At 39.2% G+C, this 22,536-nt stretch overlaps 1 protein-coding gene and 1 pseudogene across 2 annotated transcripts; one reads left to right on the forward strand and one right to left on the reverse strand.

Moving 5' to 3' along the window:
• The first annotated feature begins 551 nt into the window (after positions 1-551).
• On the forward strand, positions 552-7,323 carry LOC107575614 (ATP-binding cassette sub-family G member 2-like; annotated as a pseudogene).
• Positions 7,324-8,722: 1,399 nt separating this feature from the next.
• Positions 8,723-22,267, reverse strand: LOC107575616 (prosaposin-like). 2 transcript variants are annotated; one of them, XM_016261972.1, is made up of 15 exons: positions 22,149-22,267; positions 18,939-19,072; positions 18,777-18,851; positions 18,570-18,695; positions 16,678-16,863; positions 16,357-16,500; positions 16,189-16,245; positions 14,733-14,738; positions 11,967-12,116; positions 11,592-11,684; positions 10,893-11,070; positions 10,633-10,796; positions 9,752-9,832; positions 9,560-9,667; positions 8,723-9,455 (listed from the first exon to the last, which is right to left on the reverse strand). In XM_016261972.1, exons 1-15 carry the CDS (start codon positions 22,177-22,179, stop codon positions 9,420-9,422), a joined length of 1,569 nt encoding a protein of 522 aa, XP_016117458.1. In that variant the 5' UTR covers positions 22,180-22,267; the 3' UTR covers positions 8,723-9,419. The 2 variants fall into 2 exon arrangements, with proteins under 2 accessions (XP_016117458.1, XP_016117459.1); XM_016261973.1 differs by lacking the exon at positions 14,733-14,738.
• Positions 22,268-22,536: the final 269 nt, after the last annotated feature.

The following is a 22,536-nucleotide window of genomic DNA, read 5'->3' on the forward strand; positions in this document are numbered from 1 at the left end:
ACTGCGTCCTCTAGGTTTCCCATAGCGACCCCTAGAGGACGCAGTTCGAAGTTCCCATGAAAGGGAACAATAATATTGTGAAATATGATTACAATTTCAAAAAAATTGTTTTCTAATTGAATCTATGTTCAAATGTAATTTATTCCTGTGATCAAAGCTGAATTTTCAGCATCATTACTCCAGTCTTCAGTGTCACGTGATCCTTCAGAAATCATTCTAATACGCTGACTTTGCTGCTCAGGAAACATTTATTATTATTATCAATGTAGAAAACAGTTCATATTTTTGTAGATACTGTGATGAATGGAAAGTTCAACATTTATTTGAAGATCAACAGCATTTATTTGAAATAATCTTTTGTAACGTTATGAATGTCTTTACTGTCACTTTTGATCAATTTAATACATCCTTGCTGAATACAATTCATATTTCTTTAAACAAAAACAATCTTACTGACCCCAAACTTTTGAACGGTAGTATGTATTGTTTTACTTCCATAGTAGCGATTGCATGAGAATTGCTAGATAATTGGAAATTAATATGATGAAATCATGCATCGTTTCCTTTCTTTTGTCTTTCAGAATGACATTCTGATGGGAACTCTGACTGTAAGAGAGAACTTAGCATTCTCTGCCAATCTTTGCTTGTCACGCAAAGAGTATTCCTCAGCTGACAAGAAGATGAGGGTTGATTCCGTCATTCAGGAGCTCGGCCTGAAAGATTGCGCAGATACTAAGGTAATACACTTCAGCCTTGTGAAGAGGAATGTTGTAAATTATTTGTTGTATTGGTTTGTGCGTGTGTGTGCGTGCGTGCGTGCGTGCGTGCGTGCGTGTCAGTAAGAACTGGGTCATGGTCATGTGTGCTTCAGTCACACAAAAACTATTTCCAAAACAACAACAGTAGGGTTGGGCGCTCTGTCAGTATATACCGTGTGACATTAGGAATGTGTTATTTCACACTGACAGGACTTGATATGGCCTTGTTCTCTCTCAGATCAGGACCATGTTTTTGCGTGGTGTTTCTGGTGGAGAGAAGAAGAGGTGCAGCATCGGGATGGAGCTCATCACGTCCCCCTCCCTCCTGTTCCTGGATGAGCCCACCACAGGCCTGGACGCCAACACTGCCAACTCCATCATAGAGCTGCTGCAGAAGTACCACACGCTCTCTTATCAGATACACCTACTTCCTGTGAACAATGAAGTCTCCCATTAAAAAAATAAATAAATAAAATACACTTTCTCCTTAATCTTAACCCTGTAAATTCTGACCTCTAAACCCTGTAAAAAAAAAAAAAAAATTTAATTATTGATCATTTAGAGTTGGACAATCTCATATTTGATACATTAGGCTTTTATGGCTCCTGTAGTATGATATAGGAGAATATGGAGCTCATTTCTGAGGAGAAAAAAAAAATCACCTAAATTTTATTAAAGGGGCTCATATGATGCTATTTTTTTAAAGATCATTATTTGGTGTAACAGAATATGTTGACATGCTTTAATGTTCAAAAAACACATTCTTTTTCAAATACTGTACATTATTGTAGGTCCTCTATGCCCCGCCTCTCTCAAACGCTTCGTTTTCTACAAAGTCCCTCCTTCCGACAAGCGCAGTCTGCTCTGATTGGCCAGCTGACCCAGTGCATTGTGATTGGCCGAACACCACAAGCACGCGTCGAAAATGTAACGCCCCTTACCATAATCGCGAGCTTCAGCTTTCAAAGTAAATATCAAGACAGTTAATAATGTCGTTAGTTTTACCATCAGTTCAAGCCCGAAAGGGGAACAGAGTCGCGTGACAGACCCAGACAGCAACAGATTGTCATAGCAAAGTCGGAATTTACCCTTTTTTTTTTTTAGTCAACACTAACTGCGGTTACTGAAACCATGCCTTCTTTCTTTGCGTGCACATTTGGGCGGCATTATGCTAATATTTCCACATAGTGACGTAGGTATGTGGGGGCGTGTTAGAACAAGCCGTTTTAGGTAGGCGTGGCTGACTCTTAACGTTTATAAAGAATATCTCTTTGGATTTGAGACTTTAGTCTTTCCAACTTTACAGATCTTCTTTATGCACCAAGAGCTTGTAACACTCCAAAGAGAAAGGAAAAATTGAAATCGCATCATATGACCCCTTTAAGGCTGAGCAAAAATATGCAATTTGGTGCATTTACTTAATATTTATTTGGCCAAAAAGTGAAATTCTGAGAGCCTGTAATGTAAATCAGTAAGATTTTTATGACAGTATAGCAGTCTACTTACATAAAATGCATATAAATATCAGTTGCCACTATATATCTCCCAATAATGTCTTAGTAAGATGAAATTTAAATGCTTAAATGTTTTATGATTAAAACTTATAATGCAACACAATCCAATGATTATTGAGAGATGTACAAATAAACATTTCTCAAAAGCCTGATGTATCCTATTTGATACATTTTAACATGTATACAGACACATGAACAATGACCTGAAATGCATTTTTAGAATTATACTAAAAGGCCTTTTACTCGCTAAAAAGTATAAACTATCATTCTGACAACAAAAGGCATGTAGCAGAAAGTTTTGATCATGCTAATAAATAAGAGGCCTTAGAAATGTGTGTATCAAATATGAGGCTTCACAGGCTTATAGTGTTAATATGCTGAGACAATAATAAGCAATTTGTATTTTGTAGAATACTTTACCCTTTTCACAAAAGTGTAAAGTGTACTGGGGTTCATTCTTTTAAAACACTGTATGAAGTGCTTTTTTAAAAAAGTACAAGCTTTATAAACCCTCCAGTGCATTCTTCCCATTGACATCCATTGAGAGTGCATTACTGTACACGCATTACTGAGAGATGAGTCAAAATAATGATGTGTGGTAAATGACTGCCTGTCACAGATGAGTTAAAATTGTATTTGAACCTCCAGAAAATTGCACAACATTTGACATGTTTTTTACTGTAGCTGTCAGAAGAAACCACATTCCACTTCAAATGTAAAGTCACATACAACCTGTTTTTGTCTGTTTTGATCATGAGAAATGCAGAGATTGATATGTTGATCATTTGTTGTTTTGTTACTCAGGCTCTCCAAAAAGGGTAAGACTGATCTTCTCCATTCACCAGCCACGCTACTCCATCTTCAGCCAGTTTGACCACCTCACACTCATGAATAAAGGAGAAATCATCTACGCAGGGGCCGCCAACAAAGCCATTACCTACTTTGAGGACTTGGGTACTGACTTAATTCAAATGCAAATCCGCAGTGATTCGCTCATCACTGAGAATACTGTGATTCTCAGACTTGTGTCAATGTGTCGTAGGTTAAAAGTGCGAGCCACTCAACAACCTGGCAGACTTCTTCCTGGACGTCACAAACCGAACCGTCCTTCCTCAAATACACAACAATCAATCAGGTGCTGAAGGTTTCATTATTTTAAAGAATTAATACTTTTTTTTCCAGCAAGGATGCATTAAATTAAATTAAATCCAAAGTGAGACTTCTTTTGAAAACATAAAAAAATATGAATTATGCTACATCATAAAAAATATATATTAATGATAAAAATTTGTCACAACTTCACCATCTCAATAAGCAGTACTGGAGGCAGACTGTATTGTAGCATGACTGTAGCTCAACACTGACCAATCAGCATCCAGGACTGGAGTTTTTATTTGAATATGCATCCTTCTGAGCAATGCTGCTGGTACTTTACATGGACATCTCTTGTAGTTTGGTCAAAACTAAAGTTTTGACTACTCTGTGATCAGCTAACCGTCTGTGTTTGGTGTGTTTTTAGACAAGTGTAGCAGCAGTGAGGAGATGGAGGAAAATGAGAACCCTCTGGCGGTCATTTACAGACAGTCCCCTCATTTCCTCAAAGTAAAAGACAGACTCAGTCAGATTTCAGATGGGCTTGAGGTCACTAAAGGTGACAGGGTCGGTTACGCCACACCTTTCTGTTACCAGGTATGTAGAAGCAATGGTTTAGCTAAGCTTGTGTTGACTCATCAGGTAGATAACCAGGAATAAAATCAATAGATGACCTCTGTACGTGGGTGATGAGTGTATGTCCATGTTGCAGCTCATGCTGGTGAGTGGCCGTACCGTAAGAAACATCTTGAGGAATCCTCAGACATCCTACGCCCAACTCTTCCTCAACATTTTCTTTGGTATTTTAGTGGGACTGATCTACTACCAGATCCCACACACTTTACCAGAGGCTCTTCAGAACAGGTGAGCACCGGCTAGATTGCATCGGGTCCAAAATGACCTTTCTGCCACAATTTAAGAGTTTAAATTCATGGTGCGGAAATTAAGGAATGTACTGTACATAGAAAATGAGGTCAGAAAAATGAACCCTGTAAAAGCCTGACGAATGGCCCATTCCTCGCCTGAAAAAGCTTTCAGATCACTGACAGTCTTGCCACTGCTTTCTTCAAATTCAACCATATATTTTCAATGAGAGTTAAATCTGGACACTGAACAGTACATCCTATGTCTGATCCCTGAACCAAGCATAAGCAGATTTGGATGTATACTTTGGAGGCCTTAGAAAGTCATGTATCCAATATGATACAATTACTTTATTGTGTTAATAAATAATATAATTAATAAATCAATAATTCAAGCTCAATTCTTTTTATACACATAAGGATTGTACCTATTGCACCTGTGTTTAAGTTCTAGCAGTTATTGTGAAACGTTGCATTTGTTGTCTCTCTTCAGAACGGGAGCTTTCTTTTTTCTGGTCATCAACATGGTGTTTGGCAATCTGTCTGCGGTGGAGCTCTTCATCAGCGAGAGAGTGCTCTTCATGTGAGTCAACATCCAAGCGTTAGCTCTCCTAACTATTATTCCAGTTAGACAAAGACCATCATCACATGTTCCTCTCACCTGCAGCCATGAGAACTCGAGTGGTTTCTACCGCACCTCTGTCTACTTCCTGTCCAAAGTGTTTGCCGACCTCATACCAAACCGCATCCTCCCCGTCTTCATCTTTTCTGCCATCCCGTACTTCATGATGGGTGAGTAGTGTCACTATCTTCTAAAATACCTTCTTGGGGAATATTTTAGGAGGCCTTGTGTGTATCCTTCTCCACAAAGACAGTCCCATAGTGCACTGTGACAAGATCAGTGAAAACATCCAAGCTGGCAAATGAAGCAATGGAAATGTTTTCAGTCACTGTTACATTATTAGTGGAGTAATGTAAGGAAAAGTGAACGAGGGTCACTGGGTGTTGCCATTTCGGTACTGTCCATATTGACAAAAGTGGCCAGAATGAAAAAGATTAGGTGGCAGCTGCTCATTGTTATTATGTCACAGATGACACATATAAACATAAATCACATTAATAACAGTTTACAGCCCTTTGCTTTGTTTTTTAGCTGTACCTGTAACATTACACTGTTTGAATGAGCTTCATCTCAGGTCTGAAGCCTGGCGTGGAGGCCTTCTTCCTGTACTGTTTGACCATGAGTATGGTCAGTCTGTCAGCGGTGAGCTTGGCCTTCCTGGTCAGTGCCAGCGTGGGCTCCTTCGCCATGGCTAACATCCTCATCGCGCTGCCTTATGTCTTAATGATGGTGAGTTTAGCCAAACACGATAGATTTACAGACATGTAGATTGTTTGCATTTTCTAATTGGTTCGGTTCACTGTTTTTTTAACGCACCAGCTGTTAGCATGACCTTAGATTCCAGTTGTATGAGGTAAACAGCAATTAAAGGCATAGTTCACCCAAAAATGAAAATTCTGTCATTAATTCCTCACCCTCATGTCGTTGCAAACCCGTTACACTTTCGTTCATTTTCAGAACACAAACTAAGATATTTCTGATGAAATCCGAGAGCTTTCTGACGCTGCATAGACAGCAACACAACTACCACGTTCAAGGTCCAGAAAGGTAGTAAGGACAAATTGTTAAAATAGTCCATGTGACATCAATGGTTCAATCGTAATGTTATGAAGCTACGAGAATACGTTTTGTGCGCAAAAAAACAAAAAACAAAATAATGACTTTATTCAACAATTTCTTCTCTCCTGCTTCAGACTTCGATGCACGATGGCAGCATGACATTTACCCAAATTTCCATAAATATCACAAACTGTCTCATGTTGTGACATGTCATTGACGCTGCATAGACAGCAACACAACTGACACGTTCAAGGCCCAGAAAGATAGTAAGGACGACGTTAAAATAGTCCATGCGACATCAGTGGTTCAAGCGTAATTTTATGAAGCTACAAGAATACTTTATTGTCGAATAAAGTCGCTTTTTTTGTTTTCTTTGCGCACAAAAAGTATTCTTGTAGCTTCATGACATTACGGTTGAACCACTGCTCTCACATGGAATGTTTTACCGATGTCCTTACTACCTTTCTGGGCTTTGAACGTGTCAGTTGCGTTGCTGTCTTATCGGAGTCCGAAAGCTCTCGGATTTCATCAGAAATATCTTAATTTGTGTTCTGAAGATGAACGAAAGTGTTACAAGTTTGGAACGACATGAGGGTGAGGAATTAATGACAGAATTCTAATTTTTGGGTGAGCTAGCCCTTTAATGAGACGAAGGTCATGTTTATTTTTGGGACATAGCATGATTTAATCTCACAGGTTTTCCTGTCCTGTGTCTTCCCAGGTGTTTGGAGGTTTCCTAGTTAACCTGAATTCAATGCTGAGCTGGATGTCTTGGCTGAAGTGGGCCAGTATATTCCGATATGGCTACAATGTAAGAGCATAAAACCCATTACAATCCGATCAAGACAGTCTTTTTGTTTGCATTTCAGCAGTAATCCAACCAAAGTGTCTCTCTTCAGGCACTTGCCATCAATGAACTAAAAGATCAAGTCTTTACTAGTAACTACACCAGGTAAGACTCACTCACACTCGGTGGTGCCACCTACTGGAAAAACAGAACTAACAGAGTTTAGTTTACTAGCAGTGTGAGAGGTGACATGTACCTGGATCATCAAGAGATCGACCACAGCACTTGGGGATTTTGGCAGAACCAGGTAGCTCTGACAGGCATTATGTGCGTGTGTCTGATTCTTGCATATGTGCAGCTGCGTCGGATTAATCGCTGGAAGTGAAAGAGTGACACTGGTTGTGTAATGTGTCACTAACTTGTTTTTTACATTTTGAACCCTGAAATCAGGAAATCACACATGTACAGTGAAATGTGTCAGCCACACACAGAATCCACAACTCGCTACCTCAGTTTCTTTAGACCTGCTACCTCCAAAACTACCTGTGACATGAAGTATAAAATTGCTTGGAACTTTGTAAATGTTTAATTTTATATAAAAGTTGTAAACCAAATACAGATGCTGTGAATGATTAAAAAAGAAAAAAAATGTATGTCTCACATGTGCTTTTATTTTGATTGGTTTGGCAAATTCCCTTAAAGGAACACTCCACTATTTTTGAAAATAGGCTCATTTTCCAACTCCCCTAGAGTTAAACAGTTGAGTTTTACCGTTTTCGAATCCATTCAGCCGATCTCCGGGTCTGGCGGTAGCACTTTTAGCTGTAGCTTAGCATAGATCATTGAATCTGATTAGACCGTTAGCATCTCGCTCAAAAATGACCAAAAAGTTTCAATGTTTTTCCCATTTAAAACTTGACTCTTCTGTAGTTACATCGTGTACTAAGACCGTCGGAAAATTAAAAGTTGCGATTTTCTAGGCCGGTATGACTAGGAACTATACTCTCATTCTGGCGTAATAATCAAGGAACTTTGCTGCCGTACCATGGGTGCAGCAGGCGCAATGATATTACACAACGCCTGAAAATAGTCCCCAGCAAGCTCCCTGTGCAAAGCAGGTGGTCACGGTTATGTTGACGGAAGTTAGCCTATTTTCAGGCGCCGCGTAATATCAATCGCAACTTTTCATTTTCCGACGGTCTTAGTACACAATGTAACTACAGAAGAGTCAAGTTTTAAATAGGAATAATATAGAAACTATATATTGCTAACGGTCTAACCCGATTCAATGATCTATGCTAAGCTACAGCTAAAAGTGCTACCGCCAGACCCAGAGATCGGCTGAATGGATTCAAAAATGGTAAAACGCGACTGTTTAACTCTAGGGGAGTTGGAAAATGAACCTATTTTCAAAAAAAAAAAAAAAAAAGTGGAGTGTTCCTTTAAAGCCAAATTGTATTTTGTTTTATCTATTGCCAAAGTGGCAAAATTAGTAGACCTTACTATTGGCATAAAAAGTAAAATACACTTTCCACCCAGCCATGAGTAATTAAAATACAATTACAATACACTTAAAAATAAACCTTTTAAATGTAGGAATTAAGGTTTTATACATCGAGACATGGAGGTTGTACTCCAGCAGAAAACTGAGATCTGCCTCCATATTAAACGTAGAAAATTCAGGCAACCGACTTAAACACTAACGAAATCAGCATTGGAGGATTTCTCACTGTCACACAAAACTCCTGATCTTAAGGGCTCCTATTGAAATGAGCAGATTTAGAAATTTCACAGAGCAACAGTAAACACCTTAACAGACTGCACCTTAAGAAAGGTGGCTTTTTAAGCTAAGACTAAATGATTGGAAAAGTCCAGCTTACATCACCAGAAAGACGTTTTAAAATTAATTTCTTGCTTAACTTTACAAATAATAACAAATCAAGTGGTTTTCTTTTACTTCCAGAGCTGATCTACTGACAAAAAAGGGTTTCAAAACAAAGGAACCACAGAGAATGGGGTTGAAGTTGGTTTTATTTTCATTTTTAAAAAACAAAAGCTTTCAGTCTGAACAGTGTCAAGCACAAGGATAAAATCTGACATTTAGGAAGCAGTGACGGATCAATCAGTGAAGGGCAACAGTTAGTGGGATCAAATGAAGAATGTCAACATCTCGTCTCCTTCAGCTTATTAACTAACACAAAATGACAATTATAAAGATCATTTACTTGAATTAGGACCAAAAGTGTCACCCATTAAAAACTATGATTTAAATCACTGGCCTTGCAGGTGCATTTGCACAGTTAAAGAGGGAAGCAGGGATTTTAGAGCATCCAAAGCATTTCATTCTCAGGGGTTTCAGACCCCCTTTTCTGATAAAGGCACAATCTATTTCCATATATACTCATATGAAGAAACAACTAAAAGAACTTTCATTTTAAAAACAAAAGTCTGCAAAATAGCACAAAAAAAAAAAATCCAGTTTCAGTGCATTTCCCCATGTATGCCATTCATCTCTCTCCAAACCCCTGCCCCCTCAAAATACATGTCCTTTCAGTAAAAGCTTTCTTGCCACAGAAACAAGGCGGTTAAATTAGCTGTGACAGTTCAATTTCAAATGTCACTTTTTAAAAGAAACTCCAAGTATTGATTTCAAAACAGGAAAGCAGCTCTACAGCATTTCTCCTTTAGTTTCCTAAGATTGTTGTGGAACGCTCCGCTCATCCTTTAGCTCCACACGTGACGCCTGCAGTGATCCAAGGCCTACAACACACAAACACAGAAGCTTCATTCACATCACAGCCGGTTTCTGATGTGCAAGATAACATTTTACACTCAAAACATAAAAAGTTGCAAGCAATACTCACGTTACAGCGAGAAGCGGTCTCCACGTTCTTACACCAGTATGCTGGCCCCCAGCTGCACTGCTCCAATCCCAGCAGCTTCTGCACTGCCTCGGGACATGCTCCCAGCTTCTGTACGCACAAAAACCCCCAACAAACTCAGTCAGGGCTCACTTATCACATGATTTGAGCTGGAGAGCGGAGGGCAAATCTTACCATGCAGACAAAGTCCGGGTCGAGCGTCTGGAGCAGCAGCTGTACCAGCAGAGGCTCATACTGCTCAATGAGCTGGTGACACTGCAGGAAGAAGAGCACGGTTAGACACACACACACACACTTATTAGGGGTGCGAATCGTCACTGGTTTCACGATTCGATATCACGATGCTTCAAAATTGTATCAAATTTATTTTGTGCATTTTTATTCAATTATATAAGCAGGCTACTTTTTAAAATAATAATAAATCAAAACAATTGTTAAGAATTTAACCAAATAAAATATAGCTTCAAAGAGCGACAGAGAGACAGTGAGCGCAAGCTACATTAAAGTGATTATTATGTTTTGAATATGGATATTTTTCTTACAAAACCGCATCGATTCTCTACAGAAGGCCTTTGTTCACCCCCTGGAGCCGTGTGAGACTTCTTATTTATTTTTTATTTTTTTTATGGATGGGCGATTTTTATTTAAGTTCTTTTGGACTGAAGCACTGCAACACCCGCTGAGTGGCATTAAACAGCTTGAACGATCAAAGACAATTTTTAATATAACTCCGACTGGATTCGTCTGAAAAAAGAAAGTCATGTACACCTAGGATGCCTCGAGGGGGGAGTAAAACGCAGCTTAATTTTCATTTTTGGGTGAACTAACCCTTTAAAGCTTCTCTTTTGTCTCATTACAAGAATGGGAAAATGGCTGATGCATGTTTCCTTCCTAAATGTACTATAATGCAACCCAAATTTCATAGCAAATCAAAATCTCACACTGCATGTTGCTGGACAACAGCACAGTAAAAGTTTTCTTGTTGCATTTGTTCTGTTGTTGGACGTATTAAAAGAATGAAGTATGCGTGTCCGTTTACTGCAAGCGTGACCTACCTCGTCTCTGACAGCATCAGGCAAGAAGTTGCAGACCTTCATCACAGCGTCCTCGATCTCCGCCTGAGTGGCGTTCTGCTCTAGGATCCCGTCCACATAACGCACTGCCATCTTACACACGTCACAGAAGCCGCCCGCCTCAAATCGTTGCTTGTCCATTACAGCTGCAACAATAAAGCGATAAAATTAATCTCTCACATCTAAAAAAAGAGAAACAAAGGGAATATTATACTGAAAACAAATGTATTATCAGCACTTACAGACATGGCTGACCCCATTGCAGAGTGCGAGGAAAGAGCAGATGGTTTTGGGATCGGCCTCCTGCATGAGCAGTTCAATGATGGCCTGGCCGTAGGTCTCAATCAGGTCCTTGCACTGAGCCTTGAGTGTGGAGGGTAAAATGTTGCAAACTTTCTCCACAGCCTGCACAATCTCTTCCTAAAAAAACCACAACAGTGTCGGCACACCATTAACAGGACATTTATAAGGATGCAAATTCACATCAAGTTCTCCAGAAAAATCTGACAGCGATAAAAACACAAAACACAATGTGGCTCATCCAATCAGAGCTTACTATCGGAACCATAAATATTGAAATACGGATTGTTTTTAACTCAAGTATTTCATAATGTGAAGCCATTTCTGAACTGCATATTGATGGTGAATATTATGGTTTGACTAAAAAGAGAAAATCCAATGCAGGCTATTGTTTGCTGACTGGAAACACCAGGATGTATGCACTATCCTTTCATATTTATCTGCTTTCTCTTCTCTGAATGGAGAAGGCCTTTTTCCAGCAGTCCCACCTGCTGCTATGTTTGTCTCGCTGGCTTCAATCAATCTTAATATCTAATCGTTTATGGAAATCTGCACATACGTCTACCGATTCTACTCGTCATTACAGTTTATGAACACTGACAATCAATGGAGAATCGGTTATTTGACATGTGGCTTCATACCTCAGATGTGTGATCCTGAATCATTTCCTCAACTTCCTTCATCACAAACTCACAGATGGCACACTGAGGACTGTCGCGTATTTGCACCAGATTCTATCAAAACAGACACGCGTGCATGAAGGAAACATCCTGCATTTTTACACACCTTCTCAACTCGAGTTTAATTTGAATGTGAATGTTATTTACAGCCCATAACAGCTGACAACAGTTGAGTCATTAAATTAATTGACATTGTCAAAACAGAGGTTGAAAGTAAAGTTATCTAACAGATCAGTTGGGGGGGGGGGGTTTTAAATGCTCAAAAAAAGTGTTAAACTACCAAATTCACAGATTCATAATCTAGATAAAAACAACAGAAGTTATATGCTATTGTACCTTAGCAGGCTTGGTTTTGACAGGCGTTTCAAGTTTGGTTGCAGGGAACATCTTGACAGCAGGGATTGATTTGGCAGGCATCAGCAACGCCATGCGCACAGACTTCTGAGGGGGGCAGAATCCAGCACGAGAGCAGATGTCCTTGGCTTGCTACAGAGGGATTGAGGAGGCAAGGACACATTCAGTAACACGTCACCAGTTACACAAGAGAAAGACAGGATGAGCAGAATTTCAGACATGCACTGACTAATACATTCATGCACCATCTTCCTGGATGACGTCATGCAGCATCCAATGTGTAACACCTCTCTGACTAACTGATTACCCATGATGCCGCTCCACCTCAGTCCCGCAGTATCCCATATCACCCTGCCAGTCTGACGGCTGCCATGCATGCAAGCACAAGAAGTGCAAGTATGATCTGATGAATGGTAAAAGCTAGTGGTTCAATTAATAGAGCAACTTATCCAATTCAACACTTTATAACAACCACATGTTCAAATGAAAATGTGTTTGAATATCAGCTCTCAGGTAGGGATGGAGGTTAAAGATTTTGTTGCAATTCGAAATGATGATTAATCGGTTCCTTAAAGATTCTTTGAGTACTTGGACACAAACCTAAAATTCTATTGGAGGGAGTCAATTAAAGACCGATTCAAACCCAAAAAGGGAGTCTTTTGACCCATTAATTCAGAAGAACCAGCTCAAGAGTACTTTGGTTACAGTACAAACACACTGATCACACAATGTTTTGTTCTGTGAGAGCAGCAAGAGAACACAATGGAAAGTGGTGTTTTTTGCAACAAGTTTGCGGATAAGTAAAAGTATAACCACACATTCTGGTTCCAAAAACAGCCACAGCAGTTTAACCCTATTGATGAGACTCCAGTTTTACTATTATTATTATTAAGCACTATTATTATTAATCAATAACTTTTTCACACTAATTTTAGCATGGCGTGCTTAGCATCCATTTCCAGGTTACTCCAGGATTTGTCACTCTGTTGCAATGTCTTTGTGTGTTCCTGGAAGTTGAGTGAGCCGAGTGAACTTACTCCCAGCCATTTTTACCAGTAAGAACGGTTTGGGTTAAATCAACCAAGAGTTTGGGGTTTGTGAGACAGCAGGTTTAACCCTGCTTTCTTAAATACCCTCTTGTTATTTTGTTGTTGAATGAGGCTGGTTACTGAATAAAAACCAGTACATGGTGCCAGTGTTGGGTAAGTTACTTTCAAAAAGTAATTAATGACATTATCAATATTGGATTTAAATTACTTTACTAATTGCCATGTCTGAAAAGTAATTTAGTTACTCAATAAGTAACTTAATTATTCAAATTGCTAATTAAATCTTAAAATCCCTATAAACCTTAAAGCATAGACAATAGAAATTAAACTCTTTATTCTTTCAGTTTGAGCCAAACATAGAATAGTTTAGCCCTTTAGCTTTAAAACAACTAATACTTTATAAAAAAAAAAAAAAAAAAAAGTAACCTTCTTTGGTTAACAAATAGAAATACTCTGCAAAATATCTGAACAACAAAAAAATCTTAAGAAAAGTTAAATACATTTCAGTTTGGCGAGATGTTCAGGAAAAGCCCAACTGGTAAAATACGTACAGGTTTATGTAAAAATAACACATTAACTAATGTAGGTAAGAATAAATTACAGAAATTATCTCAGCGTCAGATCGCGCTGTTCTTCCGAGGTAAATTCCTGCTTATTCTTCATAGCAGGTCTTCTTTCAAAAACGATGAATCTTGATTTTTTTTTTTATCAATTTTTTGTATCTAGGTGAGGGCGTTTGCGTGCAGGTGACTGCATATGAGCTCAGATAAGGGAAAGACTGTACCTCGCTTTAGTTTCATACAGATTACATAATCAGAGAATATCCGTTTTCGATTTGAATTCGTTCATTTAAAAGTAGACACGTGGAGCGTTCAGATACGGGAAAGACTGTACCTCACTTTAGTTTCATACAGATTACATAATCAGATAATATTCGTTTTGAATTAGTTCATTTAAAAGTAGACACTTCAAGCTTTCTATAGACATATTTCTCATGTCTCTGTGTCAAGTATTCGCTGAGTTTGTGATGCGTAGAAAGTTGCTCACGGAGACCAAGACGGCAGAAAGCGCACCCTGTTTGTTTTGTTTATTTTACAAAAGCACAATGTTTTGTTGTTATTGTCAGTGTACACAAATAAAAGTAGGCCCTTTTTAGATTCGATTGATTTTAGACTTATCTGAGTATTTAAGGTTTCTCTGTGAATCAGGAAAAACTGAGTGCACGCGCCGGTGCGCAGAGGGTTAAAGATGCTGCATTCATATCTATCTTTAGACTAAATTTAGATTTCAAATTCAATATTGACTGTTGAAAATATTTACAGTATGTAACGCTAGTACTTTATAAGTAACTGTAATTAAATGACCTAAAAATTAACAGTAATCCCTTACTTTACTTTTTCAGTGGATAAGTAATTTAATTACAGTAATGCGTTACACCCAACACTGCATAGTTCCAACCCATATAGTATATTATAGGTGATGGAGGTTATGATAAAGGATCAGTCTGGTACTACATCTACACAAACATGAAAACCTCAGGGTTAGGGCTATTTTAAAAGTGGGTGAGTGGCTAGTCTAACAACAGCACAGATTAGCAACGGTCAGCGTTAGATTAGAAAAGAGCACAGGTGATTAGCCACATGACAGACAGATTAAAAGACACAAGCTAGAATGTGACTAGCAGCTCAGAGAAACCTACCTGCTCCTGAAGACCAGAGCAAACAAAACCACAAGAGGAGAGACAGAGATAAAGAGTGAAAGAAAATGAAGGTGGGAATAAAGAATTGGAAAAAAACAAAAACAAAAGACAAGTGATTAGAATTGAGGATTAAAGGGATAGTTCACCCAAAAATGAAAATTCTGTCATTAATTCCTCACCCTCACGTCGTTCCAAAGCAGTAAGACCTTCCTTCACCTTTAGAACACAAAATTAAGATATTTTTGATGAAATCTGAGAGCTTTCTGACGCTGCATAGACAACAACACAACTGTCACGTTCAAAGCACAGAAAGGTAGTGAGGACATCGGTAAAACAGTCCATGTGACATCAGTGGTTCAACCGTAATTTTATGAAGCTAATAGAGAATACGTTTTGTGCGCAAAGAAAACAAAAATAACGACTTTAACAATTCTTCTCTTTTGTGTCAGTCTCTGCTGCACATTCATGAGTACCACGTGTCGTGGCACTCTTGTGAACGCACATCAAAGTCTGACGTGGGAGGGAAGAAATGGTTGAATATTATTTTTGTTTTCTTTGCACACAAAAAGTATTCTCGTAGCTTCATAAAATTACGCTTGATCCACTGATGTCACATGGACTATTTTAACGTTGTCTTTAGTACCTTTCTGGGCCTTGAACGTGTCAGTTGCATTGTGGTCTATGCAGCATCAGAAAGCTCTCGGATTTCATCAGAAATATCTTAATTTGTGTTTCAAAGATGAATGAAGGTCTTACTGCTTTGGAACGACGTGAGGGTGAGGAATTAATGACAGAATTTTCATTTTTGGCTGAACTATCCCTTTAAGCTGGAAGACAGGCAGTGTGTCTTAACAGGAAAGGGAACAAAAGCAGCTTTGTTCACTTGAATGACAAAATTTGCAACAAGCTCTCCATATTAAAGGGGTCATATTTTAATGTTTTTGCTGCTGTCTTTAATGCAAATCTCCTCTTTGCATGTCAAATGAGATCCAGTGCTGAGCTGCATCTTTAGTTGTTGACTTGAACAAACCCAATAGTTTTTAAACCACCCCTCAGCCTTACTCACTTTTCACTTTTATTCCAAAATACCAGAACCAAAGGTTAGCTATATTTACTCTACTTCCTCCTCAGTGACTGGGTGGACCCCATTTCTGAACATCAAACTTACACTGCTAAAGTCTTTATATGGGCATCATTCCAAAGCTCACAAGTGTAAAATCACCTTTTTCTTTTTTTTTTTTTTAAACTAGGGAGGAAGTTGAGTTCTTAAATTTATATAACACAATATGATACAGTACATTAACATTTTGATTCCTCATATGACCCTTTTAAAACTTTGTTGTGCCACGAGGAGGGGAACTTAAGCACCCATTTTGGTAATGGAGGATGGATGAATGAAAGAAACAGCTGAAATGCTGGCACAAATGACATTTAAGAAAGATTTAAAATCACTTACCATAGACATAAGCTGTTGAAAGACCAGTGGTCCGTACTGGCTGATGTACTCCTTGCACTGTGAAATGAGAAATGAGAGATAAGACCACCAAAAATGTCCCACACATGCAATGCACACCATCTTTACTTTGAGCACCGAACCCAGTAAACCTGTCTCTCGTGTTCTCACCATATCAGACATGCCAGGTCCCAGAAGCTCACACTGGCTCTCCAACCGAGCGAGTAGAGTGTTGATAAATGAGGAATTGGCTTTGGCTTCCTCCTGAGTGTCCGAAATGAACGTAACACAGTCCCGGCACACATCTCCACCCGTCTGCGGACAGAAGAGAACACCAATCAGTTAGTAAACGTACAGGATGAGATTAATTGTAAATGTTTTAATCAGCAACACAAATGTAATTGGTGACACTATAATAACATTCATCAAGTTGAACAATTGGAGTCTCCATGGCTTTTTTCATTAAAACATACAGGTGTGTGACAGCTTCACCTGTTTGGGGGTCTCCTTGGTTTTCTCTTGGGGGTAGAGCAGCTGAGGGATGTTGAGCAGGAAGGGGTTGACACGCTGGTTCAGGTCCACTTGAGGGATCACATTGGACATGAGCTGAGCTTTAGCCAGAGCTGACTGCTGGGACACACACAGGCCCATACCACCGCACACCACACCAGGGTCATCCTGCGAGATGAAGGGAACACAGAAGCATTGTAAATCATGATGTAAACACAAATAGGATCTGCAGCTGAATACACTGCTTCAGTTCTTTAAAGAGAACTGTGACATGCTTTGAATGACAGATGAGGTCCTATGGGACGGAAGAGCCTATTACACAAAGGCTGCTTTGTGGATAGCTAACCGTCTAAGCAGCACTGGTCAGACTAAGGCCCATTCCCAATTCTACGCCTTAGCCCTTCCCCTTTCGCGCGTTCACGTGAAGGGGTAGGGGTATTCTCTTTTGGTTGGAGGGGTAGGGGTAAGGGGAAGGGCCAGATATCCCTTCAAACGAAGATTTTTCGGGACCACACTTCAAACGAAGGGGTATGAATTATCTCAGCGGCAACATGGCTGCCCGAGCGAACAAAAATACACAAATGTAAGAATTTTTGGCATTAATAAAGATTTTAATGAAAAGTAATCATTTGTTTTATGTTACATTCAATCGTGAGTTCATATTTACGGTCATGTTACTCAAAGAAATGTTTGCAAAAAAAATCGTTTAAGTTTGCTAACGTCATATCATTACTGACTGCACGATAGTGCCACAACATATTTTCATGTCTGATCAGGGCGATAATAACCACCATAGACACTGAGGAGGGCTAGTACCCCAATAATTATAAATCGCTAAACCCTTTTCTGAAATATTGCCAATTCGAGAGAGAGAGATTAAAGTTGCGTGTGTGCGCGTTTCTCTTTTTAGAGGGAGTTTACTAAAAAAAAACAAAAAAAAAACAACTTTATCCTCTCGTCGCTGGAAAATATAACGTAGCGATTCAGTATTTAAACTGTTATTAATAAAAGTCGTGGGGCAGCGTTGACAAGTTTCTTTGCTCCTGTGTGTGTGTGAGCTGCGCGATCTCTAATATGTGTGTGTGTGTGAGAGCTGCGCGATCTCTAATATGTGTGTGTGTGTGAGAGAGAGAGAGAGAGAGAGAGAGAGAGAAAGCACTGCATTAATATAGAACGGTAATTAAAGGCTCTAATGCACACACCAGCATAGGTGTGTGTATTGTAGGAGCTAGACGACGCGTGACGGCATAGTAGCAGTGTCCCAATTCTTAGGGGAATATTTTCACCCCTACCCCTTGACACTCTGTTTCAAGGGACAAGGGGAAAGAGGTAGGCGGAGGGGTAGGGAAAGGGGTATAAAATAGAATTGGGATTGGGCCTAAAGCTTTTAAGCGGTCATGAACTGAGAATTAACATTTTTCTTGATCTTTTGACTTATCACAGGTCAATGTACTATAAAAACATCCTGTAAGTTTCAAAACTCTCTCATTAGTTTAAAAACAGCTTTTATTGAAACCAAGATCAGAAAACGGCTCATTTTGTTATGTAACACTTTATGACGTAATTGTGTGGATAAGCACCGCCTCCGCAGGAGGAGATCACAACGCCTGCTTCTACAGTACTGCCACTTTAGCCCCGCCCACTGATACACGCCTGTAGTAGGAAATACTAGAGAGAACTAAAACAAAAAAAACTACATTGAAAACATTGCAAATTGTTCATTAAGTTTGGAACAGCATGTTTGGCTTTCTGCTCCAGAGCTTGTGTTTGGTACATGGTGGGTGTTCAACACTGTTTTGATCACAAACTACCACCAACTAAAAGGGGAATTATGTTACTCAATTAGTTAAAAGGGAAGGGAAGGAAGTACTCACCAGCTCTCCTTGGATGATGTCCATGAGAACGGGGAAGTAGTTGTCCACAATCTCCTTGCACTGGTCAGCCATGCCCTCATCAGGGATCAGCTGACAGGCTTTCTCCATGTATCCAAGGAGTTCGCCCTAGATTCAGCACAAGTATTTAGACCTTGAACTCGCATAAACAGTACTCAAATCTTCAGTGCTGTTATCATGTTAGCATACCTCTGTGGCGTTGTCCTTCAAAAGCTGCTCCACCACCACTAACACCTCTTTGCACAGATCACATGGCACAGATTTCTGCAAAAAAATGAGGTTTTATATACTTAGAGCTTATGAATTATACGCTGGCATACAAAAGCACTTCTGAGAATCAGGTCAGCGCACCATCTGAGGCTTGTTCCACACACTCTGTTGGCAGTGCTGGACGGCACCACAAAGGGAAGCAGTCTTAACGTTCTGGCACCAGTAGGGGGGACCGCGAGCACACTGCTCCGTACCCAACAGGGGACTCGCCACAGCTAGCAAGAAACAAGAGAAAATAGATTAGATATGTATAGAACTGCCACAATTATCACACAGTCACGTGATGGCCTAGTCAAGTCAGCAATTACACAGAGATGGACCTCTTTTAGTACCATCTTTGTCATGATTTCTTATCGGTTTAACCTGCCAAGAACTGACACTTCACATGACTCATTTTAAATAAAAGTTACACATTACCATTTACTATATTTAATTTGTATTATAGCCACTGAAAAAGGAAGCAGCATCTACTCAATCACCTTCTTTCAATTTTCCACATACTACAACCAGGTGACCAGTAACCGGTTACTCAAGTGTCTTTTGTGTTATTCGTGACCAATACCTACAACCACTGTAGTAAACACATGATAAATAATATCACAAGTTCCCCCATTGAATTCTAATCAAAAGTTACATTTGAAAAGCAAATCATCATAGCTGCCAAGACATAAAAACAAAATACTTTAGACTTTCACAATCAGATTTACCACAGAACTGTTATTGAGACGATTAAGATGGCAGATCAAAGCTGCTTTGCTTTATAGACTGAAAAGGGAGAGGGAGAGAGAGAGAGAGAGAGAGAGAGAGAGAGAGAGACAGACAGACAGAGAGAGGAAAGTCCCTAAACATTGAGAGCCAGTTAATATTGTTTCCACCAAGTACAATGTTTATTTTCTTTAAAATTCCCCATGAAATGAACAGTTAAACCTGCCTAGAGCTGCTAATAAAGAGACTATATTTTCACAAAAAGGCTGGCAGTTTTGGACATTTTTGAAGAATTATTCCTAATTTGTCAGCAATATCATCCAACATATGCAAGGAACAAAAACTACATGCTTGATCAGTCTTATGATCCAGAGTCTGTTTCCACCAGCTCAGCATCAGCCTACGCAGCGGACTGTACAAAAGACAAGTCGACACAAAACCCAGCTGACTGGCACTGAATTTTACTGTAATGAATTATGACAAAGTAATACTGATTTTTCCACCAATGAGTCAACATCACACGATTCATAACTAAACTGTGCCATAACTAAACTTGAAAACAGCCCTGAAGGCCTAAACTCTTTAAACAAAAGCACCCAGGGTTTCACTTCTGCTTTTCCACTCGATAGCAATCCATATTAAGAGTCAAAACCAAAGCAGAAACCACATAAATAAAAGCATAAAGTAGGAAACAGTGCAGATACTAAGGATTTTTGGAACGCTCTGTACAATAAACCTGTGGTCCAGAACTAGCTGTGAATCTGGGTCATTTACTTTATGGTTTGTAGGATCAAAACAGTCTCATAACTAAAAACACTTACATTTCACTTCTGCTAAATACAAGAGGAGAACAATAGCAATCATTGTTATATAGAAAACGGGCAACTTAACATGGGAACGGGTAGCTGACACAGCATGCAAAGTAATGACAGCAACTACTCGAAACAACATTTTTCTCATTCTCTTGTAACGGTATATGATGTTTGAGCTCATTAACTGAGAATGACGGTTTTTAAATTCCACTGGATCATTTACGTGAACTGCAATAAGCTAAAAAGTACAAAACGGACATGATTGAGTTAACAAAAACACTTGGTTACATTAAAAGTTCTTGTCAGTGTGATCATAGACTACCTAAAATGCGGAAGAGATTCCAGTAATATAAGTCCAGAGCAAAAAAAAATAACAACAGTCTAACAATCACAGCACTAAACTTTATTATAGAGTCATGAACAGGGTCTGATCGGTCAATACGCCAAAACTAGGACAGTTTCCAGCTTTCTCTTCTGCAATTACGGGAAAAAAAAATAAAAAAACGCATGTCAATGAGAAGCGAGACATTCTGTGGTTTTAAAGGGGTCATATGATGCAATTTAAATTTGTCCTTTCTCTTTGGAGTGTTACAAGCTCTTGGTGCGTGAAGATCTGCAAAGTTGCAAAGACTAAAGTCTCAAATCCAAAGAGATATTCTTTATAAAAGTTAAGAGTCAGCTACGCCTACCTAAAACGGCTCGTTCTAACATGCCCCCACATACCTACGTCACTATGTGGGAAGATTTGCATAACGCCGCCCAAATGTTCACGCAAAGAAAGGCGGCGTAACTTTTATTCTCGCTGTAGTATTGTTGTTGCTGCCGCCATGTTGTGAAGGCGCTGTGTGTAAACCATTTTTCACAATCCAGAGGCTCTGAGCCTGACCTCACATATAGACCACAGTATGAAAGACCACCTCTATGCTTTCATGAGCAAAACCTTCTGCAAAAACAACAATCCTTATGACTAAAATATGAAGTGAAATTGTGACTAATGGCAAATACTAAAGAGGAACACAGAAGAGGATGTGGAAACTACACGAGCAGCAAAAGATCTTATCCCTGGAAGCGAAGAGAGACGTTATTCTGAAGAACTAAGAAACTTGGATACAAATTACATAACTCAATGATCAGACCCCAGACACACAAAAAAACTGCATGAGTTAAAACACAGCCTGGGTTTATCTGTATTGGGCAAACAAACTCTGAAAAACAGGTTTCAGTCCCTGTGTCAACATTCAGACACCTATATCAGAGAAAGAGATAAAGTTGATGAAATCAGCTAAATCGATCAAGCACGAGACGATTGCGTTCAGGAAATACATTCAAACTAAAACAATCAATGTACCCATCAGATAATGATTATAATAGACTTCAGTCAGTTTAGACTGACCAGTCCAAAATATCAGCGCAACAAACACATGCATGTGTATACACCAATCATTAAAAACAAGTTTTAAACACGTGACTTATTATGGACGCTGTTGTTTCAAACACTCAACTTAGCCTGCTAGCACAGCACGTCGACGTATGGCTAACGAACAAATCGGGAAAATATTAATATCATCACTATGAATATAGAAGTGTATTCTGTCCAAACTAAAACTAGAATAAATACTATGTTTGGCTGTTTATTTAAAGACAGCATTTCCATGTTATCGGGCCAGTCAGTAACCTACATGACATGTTCACCAAACACTTCCTCCGCCGTGAACCGCAGCTATCACACACTCCTCATAACGAAAGCACCAACGACAAGAACGGCTGATATTACCCGTGGAGATGAACAGCAGCGCGAGCAGCATCGTGTCTCTCTCGAAGCGCAGAGTCGTGTTGTGAGTCGCGTCTGTCGGAAGTCGCTAAAGGAAGGTCGGTTTGCTGCTTTAAGTTGCTAAATGACGTTGTGATGTCATTGCGTGGTGACGTCGTTACGTAATCGCGACGCAAACTTGTGTCGCCACATCAAATCTCAGTCAAATATATATGTTAATTTAAATGTTATCGTATAATATAAACAACTTTTTATATACAACGTTGACTTATTGAACACTTGTTCGATTACAATAAGTGTCGACACGATTACAAGTGTTTTACATTGTATTTTGTGTTTCGGATTAAAGGGTTACAATGGGGATAATGTCCTGGAAAATTAGACTAGATGT

The sequence above is a fragment of the Sinocyclocheilus grahami genome, unplaced genomic scaffold, assembly GCF_001515645.1.
Source record: "Sinocyclocheilus grahami isolate Dianchi unplaced genomic scaffold, SAMN03320097.WGS_v1.1 scaffold2758.1, whole genome shotgun sequence".
Lineage (NCBI taxonomy): Eukaryota > Metazoa > Chordata > Actinopteri > Cypriniformes > Cyprinidae > Sinocyclocheilus > Sinocyclocheilus grahami.